The sequence below is a fragment of the Palaemon carinicauda genome, chromosome 40 (assembly GCF_036898095.1).
Source record: "Palaemon carinicauda isolate YSFRI2023 chromosome 40, ASM3689809v2, whole genome shotgun sequence".
NCBI classification, from domain to species: domain Eukaryota; kingdom Metazoa; phylum Arthropoda; class Malacostraca; order Decapoda; family Palaemonidae; genus Palaemon; species Palaemon carinicauda.
Window position 1 is genome coordinate 40,133,693 of NC_090764.1, and position 23,574 is coordinate 40,157,266.

General features: G+C 45.9%; 1 protein-coding gene across 1 annotated transcript; it reads left to right on the forward strand.

Moving 5' to 3' along the window:
- Positions 1–996: 996 nt before the first annotated feature.
- Positions 997–21,355, forward strand: LOC137631717 (uncharacterized). The gene is made up of 3 exons (XM_068363599.1): positions 997–1,157; positions 2,105–2,275; positions 21,025–21,355. The coding sequence occupies exons 1-3, from the start codon at positions 1,098–1,100 to the stop codon at positions 21,220–21,222; spliced, it is 429 nt and encodes a 142-aa protein (XP_068219700.1). The 5' UTR covers positions 997–1,097; the 3' UTR covers positions 21,223–21,355.
- The last annotated feature ends 2,219 nt before the right edge of the window (positions 21,356–23,574 follow it).

Genomic DNA, 23,574 nt, shown 5'->3' on the forward strand with positions numbered 1-23,574 from the left:
TCAAATGTCGTCCCATTTTCGAATAAATTTAATAAAATTTCGATATTTTATATAACTGCTCACTGAAAAATTAAATTAATAAATGCTATTTTAGAAGTTATGAGAGTATATAAAATATCAAACGTATAGAATGCAGTTTATTCTAATTGTGGCCAAATATCTAAAAACTAAACTACAAAAAGTGCGATTTCGAAGGGTATACTTTGTTAATTACGTGTAAAGAACTTTAGTAGCCTATAAATGTCATTTTTTTTTTTTTCTATTATCATTCATACTTTAATATCCTCTTTTTCGTAAGTGTAGCTTATATGGGGTCATCAAAAAGCTAAAATGTTAGGAATCCCATTTTCGAAATTATGATGTATTTTTTTTATCTTTGAATCTGAAAATGTTAGTAAAGCTAAAGTACTGTGCTTTCCCTAATTCATATTTTCATTTTTCCTATCATATGTAAGCTCTGGTGGATTTTACACTTGCTCGCATAAACACACATACATACATACTTACATACATACTGTATATTTATACAGGGTATTTATAAGTGCTTGTGCGCAAGACCACGTGGCTTAGCAGTTATTTACAACACCTGTTATTCAGTACTTGAAGTAACGAATGAACACAATACAGTAGGCGTAATCAGTAACTTATCTATCATTTGTTAACACACTTTGCGGTGGGCGTTTACTCGCTTGGTTATCAGTTGACATAGCCCGTTTTCAGAATGAATTAATGACTTCCGATCTCTGCACTTGGATAAAACTTTGGAAAACTTACAATAAACCCATAAGAAATTGTTAAAGAAATAACCCTCATTATTAATGGCATCTAAGAGCAAAATCAGGAGATATTAAATTTCATAATATATTTTGTCTGTATTCCATACATGTTCCTTTCTAATAGTTAAAGCTGTACGGAATATTAATCGGACTCGGGGTGAATGGATAAGGCTCAAGAGTGACAAACATAATCAATCAAAGTAAAGATTACAGGATTTCCTCATTCGTGGTCATTGTTGTTCAGGCATCGGTAGTTACCTGTAAAGTGTGTCCGTATAGACTGGAAGCAGATCTGAAAAAGTTTCATTATTACGTTAAATCATGCCAATTAATTTTGACATCATTAAGACACCAACTGGTTTCCTCAAAGCATGCGAAATAGTAAGTTGATGAATCACTTGGTGGTAATTATTTTATGATTTTAATCAAGTTCTCTGCCAAACGTATCGAGTTTTCAGTTCTCCAAAATTGACAGATTGATTCTGATGCTCTTAGCCAAATTTTCATAAGTTTTCTTTTTTGTTTAATTGTTAGGCCTACTTATGTCTTGTGAGAAACCACAACAGCATAGAATCTTATAAAGGAGACAACAGCATGTCTGAGTTCACTCAAGGAATGAACTCTGTATTATTCGTGTTCACTGCTAATGAAATATTTTGTATAAGATTGGTGGCCTTTACCTGTTTGTACTTGTGACGAGCTTATTCAATTTGTGATATTTAAGGTTGCCACGTTTTTGGAGTAAAAAAAAAAAAAAAAAAAAAAAAAAACCTACTCTATTAGTTAGTTGTGTAGGAACCTCGAAGGAAATCTTGTAAGAAAATGAAAAACCTCAAAAAAACTTGTTTCTTGGTTTAGGAATATGTGATTCAAAGGGAAACTGCAATTCTTCTGATAGGCTACACGTTAATGGGCAAGTGTTTCCCCTCAAGAACCCCAATCAATGAGAATTTGTATATGTTTGTATTAGTTTGAACTTGAGTAATGGAACTCTTGTAAGTTTGAAATTGTAAAGAGGAATAGGTTAGTGATTCAAAATGTATACGAAAAACCAAAAGTATATGGTAGTTACTGTGAAATTTGGCTCTGGCTTGCAAGGTAAAAATCATTTGTAACGCGCAGAACAGAGGTGTAAAGTGACACACAATTTAGAAAAAAAAAATATTGAACAGTATACTGAACAACACTTCACACTTCAAGGTTGATTAATGGTATATTTTTAACTACTTTTTGGCTTAGCATATCATGATTCGATAGATTAGATTTACATGTGTGTGACATTCTCTTTGTTACTGCTCATACATTTCTAATTTGTTCTGTTTTAACAGGCGATCACTATCATCATATTGAGCGTCGGTCAGGGGGTTGTCGGTGGCCTTTACGGGTCTCCCGAAAGGATATTTTTCATCGGGGGAGCATGTGTCCTCTCCATTGTGACTTCTACTTTATTCCTCATTTCTTATATTATTGGAGACATCCAAATTCAGAAGACTCGCTTCGTAAGTATAGAAATACTTGTTCACAGTTCATATTTCTTTTCACCAATCCTCCGCCAAAATATAATTTTTTTATAACAATACCATTCAGAACAGTTTTATGATGCTAATGTCGTTTTAATAAAACATTGTCATTAACATATTTTCATAATTGGCATCATTATAACTGAGAATTTGTGTTGAGAAAAGCAATAATCGTAAAAATTATACCCTGATATCCAGAGACTATCTAATAAAGTACCCGTCTAGACTTTAAAAAAGACATGATTTGTTGATACCCCAGCTGGGGGTAGAACCAGCTAAAAATTAGGCCATCTGCAACAAAAAGTGTACAGCTTGCTACATTATATAACCTATTTATTAGGGCCATCTATGTAAAAATGTTGAGTCCATTGAAAGAGAGTACCTTGAGAGTACTGATCCCATCATTAACACTATGTACACGATTAAAAGTTTCTATGGACGTGCATATACCCCCTGACGTGGATGCAATATGCCTATATGGATGTATTGCATGTGCAGTTTCTATGAGGCTTTAGGCAGAAAAACTTATTTCTTGTGTGTATATGGTGAAATCATGATTAAGTATACTAATTGACAACTCTACATCATTAATAGGAGCTGAATCTGCACTCTTATGTGTAGACACAACAGTTCCTCCTTTACTTAAACCAGAAGGCTGTCACTATCCAAAGGAAAATGCAACTCTTTTTACTGATGTGTTCGACAGTAAGCAAAGTAATGAGAAACCCTATCTTCCTGGTTTCTGTTTACCCGGGGCAAAGTAACTAGTTTAGCTTTTTGATCTCGTGAAATTCAAGCTCTTTTGACAGACCTTTGATGCTTATGGAGGTATAGATCCAAATGATATTTTTTTTTTTAAAGGCTGGTGATTTTTTAGCTTTTATGTTATGTTGTTTTCCGAAAGTTAGCAGGAAAAGGTTCTTTTAACACTTGTTGGAGAATTGGTAATTTTACTCCATTATGTAAATGTGTTTGTGGTTGCTCTGGAACAACTGATTACCGAACAATTTCCATAACTCCCATATTATCTAAAGTTTTTGAACGTCTTTTAGCTAAATGTCTAAATAGATATGGCTTTCATAAAGGCCTTGGAGCATGTGATGTCCTTACAATCTCCAATGTTGTACAGAAATCCTTTGATTGTGATCAGGAAGTTCATATGATTGGCCATGATTTTAGTGATGCCTTTGACTGTGTTAATCATGAGGCCCTTGTTTTCAAACTCAAACAGTTGAGAGTTGGTGGGTCTTTTCTTAGCATCTTTATCAAATTTTTTAGTATGATTGCAGAGAGTTGTTGATGGGCACCATAGGGAGTATAGAAATATAATATCTTGTGTTCCTCAGGGTAATGTTCTTGGCCAATTACTTCAACTACATATACTCATGATATGTGGTTTGGTCTACTGTAGAAAAAAAATGTTACATATCTAGATGATGCTACTCTCTTTGCTTCAATTTCATGACCTGAATGTAGATCTGAGGTTGCTGAATCCCTTAAGGTTTAAAGGTCGCTCATGAATGACAGTGGAAATAGTTTAGAGACTCATATGATCAGTACCCAAGTCCCCTCTCTACCCAAGCTAGGACCAGGGATGGCCAGGCAATGGCTGCTGATGACTCAGCAGGTAGACCTATAGACTCCCCCAATCCTCCCTCCTTAGCTCGCTATGATGGTGAGGTTGTAGACGCTACAAGAAACTATCAAGCATGAGTGGGACTTGAATCCCAGTCTGGCAGATCATCAGGCATGGACGTTTCCAATAGACTACTGTAAAATGAAGCAGAAATCTGGATAAAATTAATGGATGGTGCAAATTGGGGGGCATGAAATTGAACCCTAACAAAACTCAAATATGTATGTGTAAGTCAAGGACAGTGGCTCAACGTCCAGATCTCAACATTGATAATGTTTATTTGACTATACGACACTAAAATTTTAGGCGAATTTTGATAGTAAATACACTTTTGAGAAGCACATTCAGTCTATTTCTTCTTCATTTGTACACACAAAAATGACATCGAGTTTTAAGACTTGTGGTAATCAATATATTCTAAAGAAGTGTTTTAATTCTTTAATTTTGTCTTGTTTTGAGTATGGTTCTCCTTCCTGGTCTTCACCTACCTGTTGAATCTGTGGCATCGTCATTATAATTTTGAAGATGAGGCTATTTGGGTCTACCTGATGCCAGTGAATGTGACTTATTCAAATAAGTTATGGCTGAAAATGCGGGGAATGTCATGGTCTAGGAGATGAACAGCTACCAAGAACAGAAGGTACATGACCCAAATCAAAGGGGATAAGATGACAGCTAGTTATTCATGCAGAGATGTTCATTTTTGCCTCGACTCTACTGATGTCCAATGTAAATAAACATCGCGTTTGTCAGTGTCTGTTACCGAGGAAATTCACGCTGAAATATTTTCTTCTTTTAGGCTTCCTTTGTTTGAGTACTCAACTTCCTGACTAACCATTTAGCTGGACAACATTTTTGCCTTTATGGAGATAGTTCTCTCAGCTCGTTCTTCTTAAAGCCTTTATTCCACACAAATTGCAGTGTTCCTTGAATACCTTTGCTTAATATTATTATTATTATTATTATTATTATTATTATTATTATTATTATTATTACTTGCTAAGCTACAACCCTAGTTGGAAAAGCAGGATGCTATAAGCCCAGAGGCCCCAACAGGGAAAATAGCTCAGTGAGGAAAGGAAAAAAGGTAAATAAAATATTTTAGGAAGAGTAACAGCATTAAAATAAATATTTCCTATATAAACTATAAAAACTTAAACAAAACAATAAGAAAAGAAATAAGATAGAAGAGTGTGCTCGAGTGTACCCTCAAGCAAGAGAACTCTAAACCAAGGCAGTGGAAGACCATGGTACAGAGGTTATGGCACTACCCAAGACTAGAGAACAATGGTTTGATTTCGGAGTGTCCTTCTCCTAGATGAGCTGCTTACCATAGCTAAAGAGTCTCTTCTACCCTTACCACTGAACAATTACAGTGCAGTAGCCCCTTTGGTGAAGAAGAATTGTTTGGTTATGTCAGTGTTGCCAGGTGCATGAGGACAGAGGAGAATATGTAATGAATAGACCAGACTATTCAGTGTGTGTGTAGGCAAAGGGAAAATGAACCGTAACCAGAGAGAATGATCCAATGTAGTACTGCATGGCCAGTCAAAAGACCCCATAACTCTAGCGGTAGTATCTCAACGGGTGGCTGGTGCCTTGGCCAACCTACTACCTTGAGATGTATTGGTTATCATTCATCTCTGGATGGCCTTTTTAAGCAAATTAAGCTGGTATTTCTAAAGTAACCTTGGCAATATTTTAAGCAAATTAAGCTGGTATTTCTAAAGTAACCTTGGCAATATTTTAAGCAAATTAAGCTGGTATTTCTAAAGTAACCTTGGCAATATTTTAAGCAAATGAAGCTGGTATTTCTAAAGTAACCTTGGCAATATTTTAAGCAAATTAAGCTGGTATTTCTAAAGTAACCTTGGCAATAGGAGCCAGATTCATTACTAGTGATGTGATCATGTGCTCTTGGTTCAGTATTTTATCACGGACAACCTGTCATACTTAAGAAGGCCCCAACTTCTTTTTGGAAAAAAGATACTTCGTTTGAAATATATATCGAACATCAGAACTTGGAATATTTTGGCATGAGGGTGGATGTTTGATTTACATCTGCTTACTTTTATACTACATTACTGCACTTTGGTGTTATAAAAGGAAAGACTAGTCGGTTTGCAGTCGTTTCCTAGTAGGGGAGTTTCGCCCCAGGTTATTTCGTACCAAAGCGATTTGTACCCAAGTCGTTTCGTACTACCACCCAAGTTGATTCGTACCAACCTGTCGCACCAAATTGAACCAGTATAGCCATTTGGTTCATTTTATGAATACGATTCTTTAACTACTTGCAGATACTGGTGAAACGGCTGATATGAAGTACAAAGTTGAATAGTGCTGTGAATGATCGGCCACGTTAGGATATATTACTTAAAGTGACTTTTTGTTGTTTTTACCTAGTTCACGGAAATGCTTGTGTACTCTAAATACTACAAAGTGATTCTTGCTACCAGGTTATAGTACCTTATTATTATGTAAATTATATCATTTGTAAGTTTTCTTTGTGTTTATGGTGTACTGTATGTCAATAAAGTATTTTCAAATCAGAAAATTTCGAACCAGGGCCGGATTAAGCCCCTTAGAGGCCTGAAGTACTTATACTTTAATGCCCCATACATATATGCATAATTTAAATTATAAACAATAAACCACACACAATTTTATCCTCCGAAATCAAACTAAACCAAGAGTAAGAAAGAAAAAAAAAAAGTCTTATTTTCTTTACATTCACTTACATTTGAAGTTTTTTCCAGTTTTATAATTGTAAGTCATTGATCAGATCTAAAACTGCTCTTACGAAACACGCCTTCTTCTATACTTAGTAAGCCTTGTTGTATAGTTGTTTTGATGGGATTTTTATGTGCTTTAACTAAGAAAACGTGTTTAGCTGAACAATTTGTGACCATTAGTGTTAGAAATATATGGAAGCCAGTGTGAAGGCTACATTTAGAAAGACACCCAGTGTTATCTAACACAAGATTTTTGTATAAAGTTCAGCATGACTGAATCTTGTTTCTGGATATTTTTTTTTCTTTTTTTTTTTTTGCCGAATTTGTGGCTCACATATTAATGAAATTGATGAAGCTCAGCCCAGAAATTACTATTGGCAACATCTGGGTAAGCATCAATAAGTTTTTGACCATGAAATGTCATATCATAGTGGTATATCCGCTCCAGCACACGATAGGGCCCTTAATAAGGACGTGAGAGTGGGGGCCGGTGACCGTCCTGTCTGATGAAGAAGTAGCGGCAGGTATCCAGCGAGGCAGGCCTGAAGTGCTTTGTCCTGTCTGCGTAAGTTTTGTGGCAGGGCGTGAATTTTCCTGCCCTTTCCTGTAGCTGGGCAAGGCTGATGTCTTCGGTATCTGGATTGGGGGGGGGGGGGGGAACTCGCCAGGGACCATGAGCGTCTCCCCATAGATTTTATCTGCCAAAGAGGCGTCGCCATTTGCTTTCGGGCCCGTTCGAAGACCGAGGAGGACTCAGGGAAGTTGCTTGTGCAATGCTCGTCTGTGCATTGAGCCATTAAGGCCGCCTTCAGGGACCGATGGCTTCTTTCGACCATGCCATTGGATGCAGAGTTGTAGGCCGTTGTGCTGTGCAGGTTGGTCCCCAGCCTTCATCTCGACGGTGGGATGAAAGGTCGAGGGTGGCCTGTGCTGGTATCGCACAGCAGACTGCAGCCGTTAGGATGTAACTTGACGTCCTCCCACTGAAGGGAGGTCGAGGAGGACCTCGCGTCTGCTGTGGTGGAGTCGGCTGTTTGTTCCTGGGCGATGTCCTCGTAGTCCACCTTGATGTGGATGGAGTTGATGCTGATTCTTGACAGAGCGTCAGCCAGGTGTCCTTGCTGTCGGGCAGACCATGTGTCCCTAGGCTTGGTGAAGGTGTGGACCAGAGGCTGGTGGTCCGTCTGGATGGTGAATGAGGTTCCCTCCAGCAGGTATTTGCAGTGCCTGACTGCAAGGTACACTGCCAGAGGGCAATCTTTGTTTGCTCGAAGGCTTCTTGTTGAGGGGAAACCCACTGTAGCTTCTTCGGTTTCCCCTTCAGGACGTTGAGGAGGGGGGGTCATCACGTCGGCGATGTTGGGTAGGAACCTCTGGTAGTTGTTCACCATGCCGATGAATTCCTGAAGGGATTTCATGGAGGTCGACGTCGGGAACTTTTTTTATGGAATCCACCTTCAACGTCACATGATGCACGCCCCTTTTTGAGAGTTCGTGGCCCAGGAACTCCACCTTCTTAGCCCCGAAAGTGCTTATGACGAAGCATACCATGAGGCTGTTCTCCTGCAGTCGCTTCAGAATCGTCCTCACATGCCCCAGGTGTTCTTCCCGCGTCTTGGAGAACACGAGGATGTCCTCCAAAATGCTGTCCATCAAACGCTGAAAGGTCGCCCCAGTGTTTCTCAGGCCAAATGTCAAGTTGAAGACGTAGGACCCGAAGGGGGTGAAGATGGACGTCTTTGGCATCTTATCGGGGTGCATGGGTATTTGGAAATATGACTTTAAGAGGTCCATCTTGGAGAAAATAATAGCTCTGTTGAGGGCCCCGGTGAGATCTGCATGTTGGGCAACGGATAATGGTCAGGTGTCGAGGCTAGATTGAGGCGTCTATAATCGCCGCAGGGCCTCCAGCTCCCGTCGGGTTTCCTAGCCATGTGCAGCGGGGGAAGCCCACGGGCTGGACGCCTTTTTGCAGATTCCCATGCGCTCTATCTCCTGGAAGGCGCGCTTGGCTTCCTGGAGCTTCTGCGGCGGGAAGCGTGGGAACCTGCAGTGGGTTGGGGGGCCAGTCGTTGAGATATGGTGGAATATGCTTGGCAGGGACGCTCTCCTGTTGGTGGAACTTGGGTTTGAAGACCTCCAGGATCTCCTGATGCAGGCGGCCGTATTCGTGGAACTTGACTGAGCACACCCTGGGAAGGCTGGGCCCGCTAGAGAGGTGGTCGGACTGGTAGGTCCCCTAGTCGACTAGTCGTTTGCGACGCATGTCTACCAGCAGTCCGTGGTGAGCGAGGACGACGACGCCCAGGAGGGGCACCTTGATGTATGTGATCAGGAAAGGCCAGCTGTAGTTCCTGACCATGATGGATATCTTCAGTGTCCTCATCCCGTAACAGGTGATGGGGCTGACGTTCACGGCAACCAAGGAGGCCCTGTCGTCTGATGGGATGCCATGGTCGTCCTTCAAAGGCGGGAATGTTGACACCGTAATCCCAGGATCCACCAGGAACCTTTTTCCTGAGTTGACGTCGAGGATGTAGAAGCCTGTGTGAACGGGCCTCGCCTGCTCTACGGTTGCTTGTAGGTGTGGTCGCCCACCTAGTTTTTTGGATGGGCGCACGATTGGACACACTTCCGCACCTCTTTCTCCCCAGACTTAGTGGAAGTAGCACCATCTGGGAAGGTTGGAGTTTGTGGGCCTTCGTGATCAATGATATCATATTCAGGTCCTCGGCTTCCTCCAACTAGGCGCGGATGCTTTGGGGAAGGCAACAGAGGAAGATCTCCCTTGACAGGCTTATCTCCCTGGGCTGCCTATCGCTGTCGAGCTCGTTCAGGTGGAGGAGGTCCATCAGTTCGTCTCAGGCTACTGAAGGATGGATGTCACTGACGGGTGTTGTCATCAGGTCGAGGGCGCGCTGGACCCTCAATGGTACTGATAGGTCGTAGACCTCCGTTAGTTTCTTTTGAAGGTCGCTGTACCTCATGGGTCCCGGTCTCTGTTTCAGCCAGGAGGAAATTCTTTTGAACGCGTTCGGTATCAGCATTACCATCACCATCACCATGTCTGATTTTCTTGTTTCTTCGGTGATATTTTCCAGCCTGAAGTGGGACTTGGTACGCTGAAACCATACCGTTGCTGCGACCGGTGTGAATGGAGGCAGCTGTAACTTATGTTCCATCGACATCTGTATGGCCGTTTTTGTTTTTTGTGTGAATATCGCGCCGTGCCCTTTGGTTTCGAGGGGTGAGGTATTGTCGACGTCTGAATCTGTCATCTGACCTCACACTCCGGAACTCGGTAGTAAGCCGTATTTAGTCCGCTAACGGAGTAGAAATTCCAATCATCGAATAGTTGCTAATTGCCATTGCAAAACTGCTTTTGGAAACACCAGAACGCAAAATGATTTGCGCCGTAATGAGTCAATTAGTGGCGTTGGGGTATGTGGAATTGTGAGCCTAAACGATTTGTCAAAATCACCGTCTTGAGTCCGTTAAGGGAAACTCCGTAGCAAAACTTTGCTAACGCCAAGACGCAAAATAACCTGCACCATGATGAGTCCGTTAATGGTGTTGAGGTGAATGGTCGCGAGCTGTTGTAAGTCCGTTAAGGGAAAACACCTGGGTCACCAGTTGTGAGGTATGAAAGACAGACCATAGCCGAGTGAGGCTTTATTTTTGAGACGGGCAGAGTACATTGACCTGTGCTGACGGAATTGTAGTAACCCGCTGAGCAGGTGACTGACTGACCGCGAACAGGTGAGAGATGCGGGGCATTTGTGTTTTCTTACATTGCCATTATGATTAATATAAAAGCCCACACTTGACATATAATAATGAGTCATACATAGAAATGAAGGGCAGATGATTCTGTGCCTAAATGCATAAACAATATTTACAGGGTACAGTATTTACAGAGAATATGTATAATGCTAAAAAGAGGGCTACAAGCGTTGTAGGATGTTGTCCTTACAGGTTCAATACTTTGCAACCTGGTCCCATTAGAAGCAAAGGATTTTTTGTCTTACTGACAGACCAGAATCCTAGATTCTCTTTTACTATTGCAACTGAACATTATTGCTTAATATTGGATCTTAATTTGATCACTGAAATTAGAATTATCTCCTAGCAGAGACAAGTAACCTAGATAGACTTCGTAACGTGAAGTCAAATAAGGACATTTTGTTGACCGTTAAGAGTAGCCAAACAATTTCAAAGGGTTGTGGAAAATTTAGGTCAAGTAAGTACCTTGAATGGGTTGGTTAAAATCCAGGAAACGCTTTTTATCTTTTTTGCTTTCATGTCGACATGATAAGGCTTTAAGCATATAGCACATGGATATTGATTAAGTATTGAAAGAATTAATATTTTAAGAAAAAAATATTTTCTCCCATGAGCATATTTTGTTTATTTTCATATTTTTTTAATAATATGAAGAACCCCAATTTATTTTTTTTTCATATCAGTGGTGTTTGATTTTGCAATGGAAAATAATATCCTATCTAGTTGTAAAATATATTCTCCAAATTGAATGGGTGAAAACTGACAACTTCACAGATCTACAGTTGAATAAAGGAAGCCAAATAGGTTTTACTATATCTCTTTTATTAAGTTAAAGATTACCATAAGTAAAAGTGAAATGTACAGAATTTTTGACAATGTATGTACCTTGAACACAAATGTGTCTGATCGTCATTATAATAAACGATGTGATTACATGTGAGTTGGAAGACTTTCTTAATTGCTTAAGAAATAATAGCCTGTGAAAATTATTAAAGAATAAGATTACAGTATATACCTAAGAGGTTGCCTTATTTTTTTTTAATACAGTACAAGACTAATTTAGAATTTTGCATATTCGATTAACTTGAAATCCTCTTACTAGCCCTCAAAATAGTTTGTTCCGTAACTGAAATACAAACCACGCTATTTAATATGGGTTATTACTTCGGCGTAGCTAAAATGACGAGCCATTAGAATTTTAACGAGGGTTTACTACCCCACCGCTAGTTAGCGGGGGGTAGGGAGGGGTAGCTTACTAACACCCCCCCCCCACACACACACCTCTGAATACTTCACTTTGCTTTTGGCTCGGGTGATGAACAGACGTGTCTTCTCTCACCCTCATTTGACTGCCATTAATCTGTTTTTGCTTTCTCTTTTTCTACAGAGTGTGTGAAGTTGGCCTCTATTAATAATAATGCGTACGTGTCCTGGATTACCTGACCGCCCTTGTGGGACTATTATGTCGGCAGTCGACACAGATCCTCACACCTTGTGTCCTCATTGTAGGGGCCAACGGTGTGATAGTGGTAATGTATGCGGTGAGTGTAGGGAGTGGTCTACCTCCTAGTGGGAGAGGTTTGCCCGGCGCGGGAAGAAGAAGTCCAAAAGGGATTTTCCTCCTTCAAAGGCTTCTTGAAGAGAGAAAATTCCAAGGCCCCTTCTTCCGTAGCCCAAACCTCCTCCGAAGCTCCCACTCGATCGGTCTCTTCCGAGAGGCCGTCGAGTGGTAGCGTAGGCTGTAGTTCTGTTGACCGATCCCGGGGTGCGGGAGAGGTAGTTGCCTCCCATAGCGAGGCAGCTGCCCCTCCTCCCCTGAGGAGGATATTGATTTCTCTGTGAATAACAATTTGTTACAGCTTTGGGCTTCCTTGGAGCTTCAGGGTTCGCCCTCCAAGGAAGCCCTGTTTGACATGATCAAACTGGGAGCAGCTGTTAAGCAATCGCCGACGATAGCAGACATAGATCCTCTGTCTATCGTCGACGTTGTTGCAACGGAGGCCTCCGGTGTGTCTGATCAAACTCCTGCTCCTGTTGTTGCTGAGGTAGCTGAAGGCTTAGCTTCCCCCTTTGAACATCCTTCGAGGGTGGAACTTAGTCCTACGGTCTCTCCTGTTAGTGATTCTCCCCCTCTGGGGAGTTCACTTACAGAGACTCCTCTGCGGAGGCCTTATGATGGTCAGCTTGCTGATCTCACGGCCCCTAGAGGGCATATAAGGCGGAAGGCTCGTCTTCCCCTTCGCCGTAGAGGACTTCCTTCTCCTCACAAGGGAGTTAGGAGGCGCCTCTTCGGCTCGTCATCCCCGCAGTCCTCTGCGGAGGAGACTCGCCGTACAGTACACCGATCCTGTCAGCTTCCACCTTAGATCTCTCCGGAGATTGTTCGCGATCTCCTTCGGTGGAAGGTCGTCCTACGGGACCCCCTGACCTGTCACCCTCCAGACCTGCTAACCTGCAGTCACCCTTCAAGGCTGCTGATGCGCTATATGCGCCTTCTAACCCTGTCATTGCACAGGCACCGGTCCGTTCGGGGCACAAGGGACTGGAGCGCAAAACTGCGCCTCAGTCCCTTAAGCGCCAGGTACCCCCTGTGCGCCATCACGCTGCTGCTGTTCCTGACTTAGCGCACCTGTTCCTGTTCCTACGCGCCAGGGTTCCCCTGCGCGCCAGCGCCCACCTGCAGTTCCTGCTATAGCGCGCCAGCGCTCATCTGTTCCTGCTACAGCGCTCTCCTACTCGTCAGCGCTCTCCAGTGCCTCAGCGCACTTCTGGGTTTAAGCGCGCAGTCACAGTAGTTCCTGATACAGCGCGCAAGCGCTCACCGGCACGCCAGAGCACCCCTACGTTCCAGCGCACAGTCCAGGAGGTACCTAAGTTAGCACACGCGCGCTCACAGGTACCCCTGCACTCTCCATCCAAACTGCGCACTTCTGTGCGCCCGAATCCTGTTGCGCGCCCACGATCTCCTCAGGGGACAGTTCCTGCACCACCTGCGCGCCAATTCACCTTTGCGCTATCACGAGGCTGCACAATCGCGTCCTCACCCTGTGCTTCCAGATACGCGCGCTCCACGCTCACGCGCTAGAGACATTTCTCCTGCTCACGCGCCCAACAGTCTCGCCCGCACTGGCTCTTCAGCAGGTTCCTGCGCCCGCGCGATCAAATGATTGCTCACGCGCAAGCGCCCATCCAGCCTTCAACCCTGCCCCACGTTCCAGCTCCTGCGCGCCGCACGCCCACGCCATCGCCTATGCGCGCCCGCGCCCTCGCCACCGCCTATGCGCGCCGGCGCCCTCGCCATCGCCTATGCGCGGTGGCGCCCTCGCCACCGCCTATGCGCGCCGGCGCCCTCACCATCGCCTATGCGTGCCGGCGCCCTCGCCACCGCCTATGCGCGCCCGCGCCCTCGCCATCGCCTATGCGCGCCCGCGCCCTCGCCATCGCCTATGCGCGCCCGCGCCCTCGCCATCGCCTATGCGCGCCCGCGCCCTCGCCATCGCCTATGCGCGCCCGCGCCCTCGCCATCGCCTATGCGCGCCCGCGCCCTCGCCATCGCCTATGCGCGCCCGCGCCCTCGCCATCGCCTATGCGCGCCCTCGCCATCGCCTATGCGCGCCCTCGCCATCGCCTATGCGCGCCCTCGCCATCGCCTATGCGCGCCCTCGCCATCGCCTATGCGCGCCCTCGCCATCGCCTATGCGCGCCCTCGCCATCGCCTATGCGCGCCCTCGCCATCGCCTATGCGCGCCCTCGCCATCGCCTATGCGCGCCCGCGCCCTCGCCATCGCCTATGCGCGCCCGCGCCCTCGCCATCGCCTATGCGCGCCCGCGCCCTCGCCATCGCCTATGCGCGCCCGCGCCCTCGCCATCGCCTATGCGCGCCCGCGCCCTCGCCATCGCCTATGCGCGCCCGCGCCCTCGCCATCGCCTATGCGCGCCCGCGCCCTCGCCATCGCCTATGCGCGCCCGCGCCCTCGCCATCACCCTCGCGCGGGCGCGCGAAATTACTACTGCGCACAATCCTCCCAGGCGCGACCACCAGGGCAGGGCTCATCGCGCGACCACCAGGGCAGGGCTCATCGCGCGACCACCAGGGCAGGGCTCATCGCGCGACCACCAGGGCAGGGCTCATCGCGCGACCACCAGGGCAGGGCTCATCGCGCGACCACCAGGGCAGGGCTCATCGCGCGACCACCAGGGCAGGGCTCATCGCGCGACCACCAGGGCAGGGCTCATCGCGCGACCACCAGGGCAGGGCTCATCGCGCGACCACCAGGGCAGGGCTCATCGCGCGACCACCAGGGCAGGGCTCATCGCGCGACCACCAGGGCAGGGCTCATCGCGCGACCACCAGGGCAGGGCTCATCGCGCGACCACCAGGGCAGGGCTCATCGCGCGACCACCAGGGCAGGGCTCATCGCGCGACCACCAGGGCAGGGCTCATCGCGCGACCACCAGGGCAGGGCTCATCGCGCGACCACCAGGGCAGGGCTCATCGCGCGACCACCAGGGCAGGGCTCATCGCGCGACCACCAGGGCAGGGCTCATCGCGCGACCACCAGGGCAGGGCTCATCGCGCGACCACCAGGGCAGGGCTCATCGCGCGACCACCAGGGCAGGGCTCATCGCGCGACCACCAGGGCAGGGCTCATCGCGCGACCAGCAGCGCGATTTCGCACACGATTTCACTGGGCTTCAGGCGGACAGGTCATCGTCTCGTTCTCCTCCTCGCAAGTGCAGAACAGCGCGCTCGCCGGAGGAGGGGGGGTTTCGGGACAGGTCGAAGGACTCTTTTTCTTCAGCTTCGTTTCAGGCGAACCCTCGTTTGTCGACTGCTCCTAGGGATCGATCGATCCCCTTCCCTCCAGAGGGAGTGTCTGACAGCGCGACTGTCAGCCAGCAGCCCTGGTTTGGGACCATAGTCAGAGCTCTCATGCAGGCTTTTAAGCCTGTGTTATCTGAGCTGAGTCACAAAACAGTGGTGGCTTCTTCTCCCTTGAAGAGGAAGAGAGGAGTCCCCTCCGTGGTGACTTCTCCGAGGGCTAAGCTATCTCCTCGGAAATCCTTGTGCAAGGCTCCCTCTCCCCCCCAGACTTTCTCTCCCTCCCCTGCGGATGAGGATTTCCCATCCTCGGGAGTCGGACGAGCCGATCCGTTCCCCCATCGCACCAATGGGGGAAACTCCGCCTTTCCCTGAGAAGTCTTCTTGCACAGGGGTAGAGAAGAGCCTGCATCCATTGTTACTAGAGTCCTGTATCTCTCCCAGGAGGGAGCCGAAGGACTCGAAGAATTTACCTAAGTCTTCGGCAAGGATCAGACAGGAGCCAGCTAGACCTTCGGAGAATGTCCACGAGTCCCCCCCCAGGAAGAGCCACTGGGGACGGGAGACTTTGCAGCAAGCCCTTCGGGAGGAGAGCTTCGAGAGTCAGAACATGCGTTCTGGCAAGTTCTGACCCTCATGAGAAATCTCAACGGGTTTCCGGACTCAGAGATTCCTCCTCGTGAGGGTAAGGACACGGTCTTGGACCGAGTCTATGGCATCCAGAAACCCTTTAGGGCCAGTGCAGCTTTGCCCTGGTCACAAGGGATGAAGAGTGCCAGAGACAAAGTTGAAGGCCAGCTCTCTGAGCTTGTCTCCTCCAACAGATCCAGTGCCGGTTACAAGCTCCTCCCTCCTCCTCGAGTCCACCAGAGGAGGTATTTCGAGATCTTAGAAGAGACTTGTTTGGGTCTTCCTGTTCACCATTCTGTGGAAGAACTCGCTGGAGGAATCCCTCTAAAGAGACTCTCCAACCGGCATATTTCTCATTCTGCTACTGAGATCCTAAGCCAGGAGAAGGTGGCGAAGTGTGCCATGCAGGCAACCTCGTGGCTTGACATCTGGCTGGGGTCTCTGGGCATCCTGGTGCGGTCTGAAGATCTGTCCAAGGAAAGCACCAGGAAGGCACTGGAGACATTCTTACTCTCAGGCACGCGGACCATCGAGTTTCTGGCCCACCAAGTTTCGAGCTTGTGGGCCAATACGATCCTGAAACGACGGGACGCAGTGGCTGAGAGATTTCACCAGAAGATCCCCAGTTCTGACGTTAGCAGGCTCGGACATTCTTCCGTACTCGGTAAGAGTTTGTTTGAGCCTAAGGACGTGGAGCTAGCTGCTGAGAGGTGGAGGAAGTCCAACCAGGATTCCCTCGTCCATAGGGGCCTGACATCAAGGCCCTACAAACCTCCAGCAACCCAACAGCCCCGTCCAGCTAAGAATGCGAAGAAGACAACAGCAGCAAAGCCAAAGGTGTCTAAGCCCTTTCCTGTCCTTGACAGGAAGGGCAGAAAGTCTTCCAAAGGAGGTAAAAATCCTGGAGGGAGCGGCCGAGGCCGTAAACGCTAGGATTGGCAGTCCCCCTGCATGTCCACCAGTGGGGGGATACCTACAAAGTTGCGCGACCAGGTGGCAGCAACTCAGGGCAGATACCTGGACGATTTCCGTGATCGGTCAGGGATATCGCGTCCCGTTCACAACATCTCTACCTCCCCTGACAGCGAAGCCAGTGTCATTGAGCTCCCTTACCATGGGATCGGTAAGGGGCAAGCCCTCCGGGCAGAAGTCGAGACCATGTTGAAGAAGGACGCTCTCCAAGAGGTTGCAGACGGGTCCCCAGGCTTCTACAGTCGACTCTTTCTTGTAAAGAAGGCGTCTGGAGGCTGGAGACCAGTCATCGACCTCTCTACCCTGAACGGGTTTGTCAAACAGACACCGTTCAGCATGGAGACGGCAGACATGGTCAGACTTGCAGTGAGACCACATGACTTCATGTGTACACTAGACCTGAAGGACGCGTACTTCCAGATCCTAGTCCACCCGTCTTCAAGGAAGTACTTAAGATTTTGCCTAGACAACAAGATCTACCAGTTCAAGGTGCTGTGCTTCGGTCTCTCCATAGCTCCTCAAGTGTTCACCAGTGTTTTCACCCTGATATCATCTTGGGCTCACAGGATCGGTATCCGTCTCCTCCATTACCTGGACGACTGGCTGATCCTAGCAGACTCGGAGGCAACCCTTCTTCGCCACCGAGACAAGCTTCTCGAACTTTGTCAGGATCTAGGGATCATGGTAAATCTCGAGAAGTCCTCTCTGCAGCCCTCTCAGAAACTGGTATACCTAGGCATGGCCATAGACACCAATCTCCACAAAGCCTTCCCATCAGACGACAGGATAGCAAGGCTGAGGAAGGTCGCAAGGCCTTTCCTCAAACGAGAAGAACTTCCAGCCCAAGCGTGGTTACGTCTCCTCGGCCATCTCTCTTCCCTGGCCCGTCTGGTTCCCAATGGTCGCCTCAGAATGAGATCTCTCCAGTGGCGACTCAAGTCTCGGTGGAATCAAGGACACGATTCCCCGGATACTCTGATCCCTATGGGTCTTACGGAACAGACGGACCTTCAGTGGTGGGTGGCAGACGAGAACCTACGAAAGGGAGTGGATCTTCTCGTCCTTCCCTCGGATTTAATGTTGATTTCGTACGCATCAAAGACAGGGTGGGGGCCCACGTTCTGAACCACAAGACCTCAGGCCTGTGGTCAGAATCAGAAAAGTACCTCCAAATAAACCTGCTAGAAATGAAGGCCGTATTCCTGGCACTTCAGAAGTTCCATCAGGTCCTGGCGGGCCACTCTGTGGTGGTGATGAGCGACAACACCACAGTGGTGGCTTATATCAACAAGCAGGGAGGTACCTTTTCAGAACAGCTATCCCATCTTGCAGTAGAGATACTGAGATGGTCCGAAGTCCACTCGGTCACACTATCGGCTCGCTTCATTCCAGAAAAGAGGAATGTGCTCGCCGACAGTCTGAGCAGAGCGACGCAGATAGTGAGTACCGAATGGTCTTTGGATCGTCAAGTAGCCAACGAAGTCCTGACTTGTGGGGTTCCCCGACTGTGGATCTGTTCGCTACAGCGCTGAACTTCAAGCTCCCGCTGCACTGCTCCCCAGTCCTGGACCCCAAGGCGCTCTGGCAAGATGCCTTCCAACAACGGTGGGACAACATCGATGTATACACCTTTCCCCCGTTCTGTCGGATGAGGAGGGTGCTCAACAAGACCAGAATATCGGTCAATCTATCGATGACCCTGATAGCTGCGCTATGGCATCACGCAGAGTGGTTTCCGGACCTTCTGCAACTCCTGACGAAGCTTCCGAGAGAACTCCCTCCACGTCACGAGCTACTCAAACAACCACACGCCAACATCTTCCAGAAAGCCGTAGCTTCGCTTCGACTTCACGCCTGGAGACTATCCAGCACCTCCTCGCTGAGAGAGGATTTTCGCAGCAAGTTGCGAATAGGATGTCTGGACACCTGCGCAGGTCATCCGCAGGGGTCTACCAGGCTAAGTGGCGAGTTTTCTGTGGTTGGTGTCGTGGAAGGGTTATCTCTCCACTCGATGCCACTATTCCAGCAATAGTGGAGTTCTTCGTGTATTTGCAGGAAGAAATGCGCCTTTCAGTCTCGGCAGTGAAAGGCTATCGCTCAGCCTTTTAAGTCTAGCCTTCAGGCTCAAAGGAGTGGACATTTCTGCTGGAACTTTCTCTACTCATACGGAGTTATGAACTTCACTGCTCTCAGTCGGAAGTGAGACCTACTCTATGGAACGTGGTTCGAGTTCTCAGGTCTCTGAAGAGACTTCCCTACGAACCATTACGCCAGGCTTCAGATCGCCACCTTACTTGGAAGACGGTGTTCCTGCTAGCTTTGGCTTCGGCCAAACGAGTCGGCGAACTTCATGATCTCTCATCATACGACATCGCCCATTCAAGGGGATGGGGGGAGGTAACGTTCAGGTTCGTCCCTGAGTTTGTTGCCAAGACTCAGAATCCGGGAGTGCCGGACCCTCAGTTCGACTCTTTCCAGGTTTCGAGTCTTCGTTCTGTAACAGATGACCCAGACCATCTCCTACTGTACCCAGTAAGGAGTCTGAGGTTGTATCTTAAAAGAACAGCTGCAGTTCGTCCCGAGGTGCAAGCCTTGTTTGTGAGCACTGGGAAAACGAAGAGGAGGGTCACTAGGAATACCATCTCGGCCTGGATTCGCAAGGTAATACACCTAGCCTTGAATCCTGACCCTCCTCCGTCACGTCGCCCTAGAGCATATGATGTCAGGGGCATAGCTACGTCCCTGGCCTTCAAGAAAAACTATTCAGTGACGCGGGTCCTGCAAGCTGGGGTGTGGAAGCGTCAGACGACCTTCACAGTCCACTACCTGCAAGACGTGACACACAGGAGACTCGATATGTTCTCTATCAGCCCTGTGGTGGCTGCACAACAGCTGGTCTAACCTCAGGCTCCTTAATGGACAGGTAGCAGAAGGTTGAGGGTATTGTTACCAGGTTTTAGTCTGCATGAATGAAAAGGTTTGTCTGGCCCTTATTCTTTTCTTCATCCTCTCCTCCCTTGGAGAAAGCAGCATCCTGGGTTTTCTGCACAGCTGACCTCAAACCACTGCAGGTAAACCATGCTTCCTTGTGTTCCTAGTATTAAGGTTAATACTGTCACGTCCCCATACCCTGACAAGGTGGTATTGGGAGAGTCCTAGCCTAGAATTCCATCTGAAGAACTCCAAGTCCACTTCCTAGGACGAGTCAAACTTCTCACCTTCACACACAACTTATGTAGGCCGCAGCAGTTACACAGCAATGCTAGCAAGGCGCAGGGACTCCTTATTTCTTGAGTACTTACACACTTAAATTTTGAGTCCCCGGACAAAGCCAAAGCCAGTATGGCAGGGACTTACCACCCTTCCTAAGGGGTGAGTCACCCATATTAAATAGCGTGGTTTGTATTTCCGTTACGGAACAAATGAAAAATTCGTAGATGATTTGTATTTTTCCTAACTATACAAACCTTAGCTATTTAATCAAACTTGCCTGCCAGCCCTGTCCCCCGCGAAGTCCTACCTCTAAGCAAAGTGAAGTATTCAGAGGTGTGTGTGAGGGGGGGGGGGGGTAGCAAGCTACCCCTCCCTACTCCCCGCTAACTAGCGGTGGGGTAGTAAACCCTCGTTAAAATTCTAATGGCTCGTCATTTCAGCTACGCCGAAGTTATAACCCATATTAAATAGCTAAGGTTTGTATAGTTAGGAAAAATACAAATTATCTACGAATTTGTCATATTTTTCCGATTTTACTAATTCTGCTCAAAGTTGACAAATGTAATAGTCAGGTGAGATTTAACGGGTTACTTGACCTAATTGCAAAAGGCATCACCTAGTGTATACTATACATGATTCATCTATCTGTTGAAATTTAGCAATTGGCTCTTCCATGTTTTGAGGCATTTAGATACATATAAGTAGGCCTACAGTATAAACAAAACATAAAAATTATTTTAAATGTTTATTGCTCCACCCACTAAAACAGACCTTATATTGCTGTAAAGAGAATGTGATATTAGAGCTATAAGTTTTGATAAAAAGAGAATAAATTTTTTTTAAAACCATTCTGGAAGACTTTTGTTATGGCCGTCTAATTACATTACACTGTCACTTGATTGGTGCTGCTGCAGTGATAATTATTCCATTTTGTTTGCAGGAGACCATGATGAATGTATGCCTGGCAGTAATGATGATCACCGCTGGAAGCCTTGTGATTAACACTTACACAGCAGATGATTTTTACAAGATATTAACCATCAGAGATGCAGCTTTATCAGCTGGCTCCTTCGGAATAATCAACAGCATCTTCTACGCTGTGGATGCATATTTTGCATATCAAAATTATAGCGAATGATTGATAATTCTAATAGTATTATTGCAAATTTTTATTTGAGGGCGGAACAAAACGAAAATTATAATAATTTGTTGAAATATTTTAAGCGTTGTTTATTTGTTAAAATGGATTAATAGAATGAACTTTTCTTGTTTTCATGTTTTTTGCTATTTTACTGAGACTAATCGATTAACCAAAAAATTGAGCTCCCTAATCTTGACTGTAATATTTATTTTAAATGATGTTATAAAGTACTATATGAAATGTAATGACAAAGATAAATTCTGGTGAATTGATGATAAAAGAAAATAACATAGAGTAGGTTTAATAATTAAGGTAGAGGATGAAAATGACAAATGACATGGTAGCTGAGAGACTTAATTATATGAAAAAATATATATTTAAAAATCTTAGGAAAGAAGGTAATGTATGTGTTTTCAACATATTTGCCGTGAATATAATAATTTTTCAGATACAGTAACAATAACGCTTCATTCGAAAGATAAATAAAACAGGGATGAAGGCACTGGCATGGAAATTTTTATGGATTTTATAGAAAAATACAACGCTAGAGAGAATCATTTCCGCAATTCTGTAATAGCCAAGGATTAAAGTTTAATCTAATATTTAGAATTTGACAAAGTACAAGGACGGAATCAGAATTTAATTTTTTAATTGCAATTAACATGAAATGAAATAATGAAACTAATATACCACACTATGTGCTTAGCACAGCATCTCAGGCAAATTTCACAGACTACACAGTTATACTCGATAGGTCCAGCCTTTTACTACTCATTTGCATTCAACGTTGGCACTTCACTTTATAGATGGTTAGAATGTCCCACCTTAGCTTTCATGGTTCCAAATCTCATCCCAGTCTCTTTCACATACCTCGCTATCATAATTGTTTTATCTTTCCTGTGACTCCCCTTCCAATCACCATTTGTTGACTCGAATTGTTGTACCTATATGAATCGACTCTTCGGCCCATCATCAAAACTTTCCTTTACTCTATTTGTATTCTTTCAGATTGATACAGTACCCTTCAACTACCCCACTATTCAAAAGGATTATTTTTAAGTACCAAGGACCTGAACACTGTGTACTTTCCTGTACCCATGAACTGGTCCTTTGGGATATTCCTCTAATTTTCACGGTAAGACAAGATATACCAAACCATGAACCTGTTTTGACCTGTGAAAAGAACATCTTTAATATTTACTCGGTGTATTTACAAGAGGTATGAGATTGTTGAGGTGCCTTGACAACTGGTTGGTAATAACAGTCTCAATTCTAGTTTCACATTCTCATCAAGTACTTTGTCAATCTGTGCCAGTATCTAGGTTTTATCATTAACTGAGGCAAACCAGATCTTATCCCTTAGTGGACTATACTATTAAGAGCATCCAGGGATATCAGTCTTATAAGAGTTACCTTGGCTTCCAGCCCCTCTTGTAACATTGTACCCAAGACTCGGGTCACTTATCTTATTCTGTAATGGAAAGCTGGTATCACAGTATACTCAGGTGACATTACCTCCAATAGATTTCATAATTTAAGGAATCTGTTGCACACAGGTCCTCTTGTGTCCCCTGCACCATATCTGTTATTTACAGATGTCTCACAAGAGGGGGTAGAGACATGCATTCTAAACCTTGAAGTGTCAAGTTGATGTTCTAAGAGGTTGAAGAAATTTTGTTTTAATTTGTTTTGGTTAAGAGTAGTGTTATTTCCAAGTCATGCCCTTTCTAACAAAGCAGTGGAGATCATGTGACACAATACCATGGTGGTCCACCTCAAAAATAAATGACAGTATATCTTCAGTAATGTGCCACATTACAGTCAACATATTTATGTGGATTAAGGAGCAAACTATGACAATTCTGGTAGCCTATTGGAAACCTCTGTTTCTTGTATTCCGGGGATCAGGAGTCTGAACCCCGGTTAAGTCTGATAGTTTCCAGTTATGTCCATTCCTTTTTTGCTACAGATAGTGAATTTAGGGGTGCCCACATGTCTACCTGCTGAGTCATCAGCATCCATTTCATGTCTCGGCCTGGTCCTAGCTGTGGTAGATATAGGCCTGAGTGTTGATCATTTGTAAACATGTTTAAAGAGCTCCAGGTTTATATAGTTAGGAAAAACTATACAAACCTGTTACAGGCACCCTGACACCTCGTTAACTTTTTAGGGTTAACGGTCTGTGTAAGCGCAAAATTGGAGCTAAACTCCACACTTACACAAGACATTGTCCAACCCCACCTCGCTTGGAGATCGGGGGTCATAACAAATATATACAAATATACTAGGTTACACAAGGGGCACATATGGATTCCTGCCCATGTTGGGATTATGGGTAATGAAAAAGTG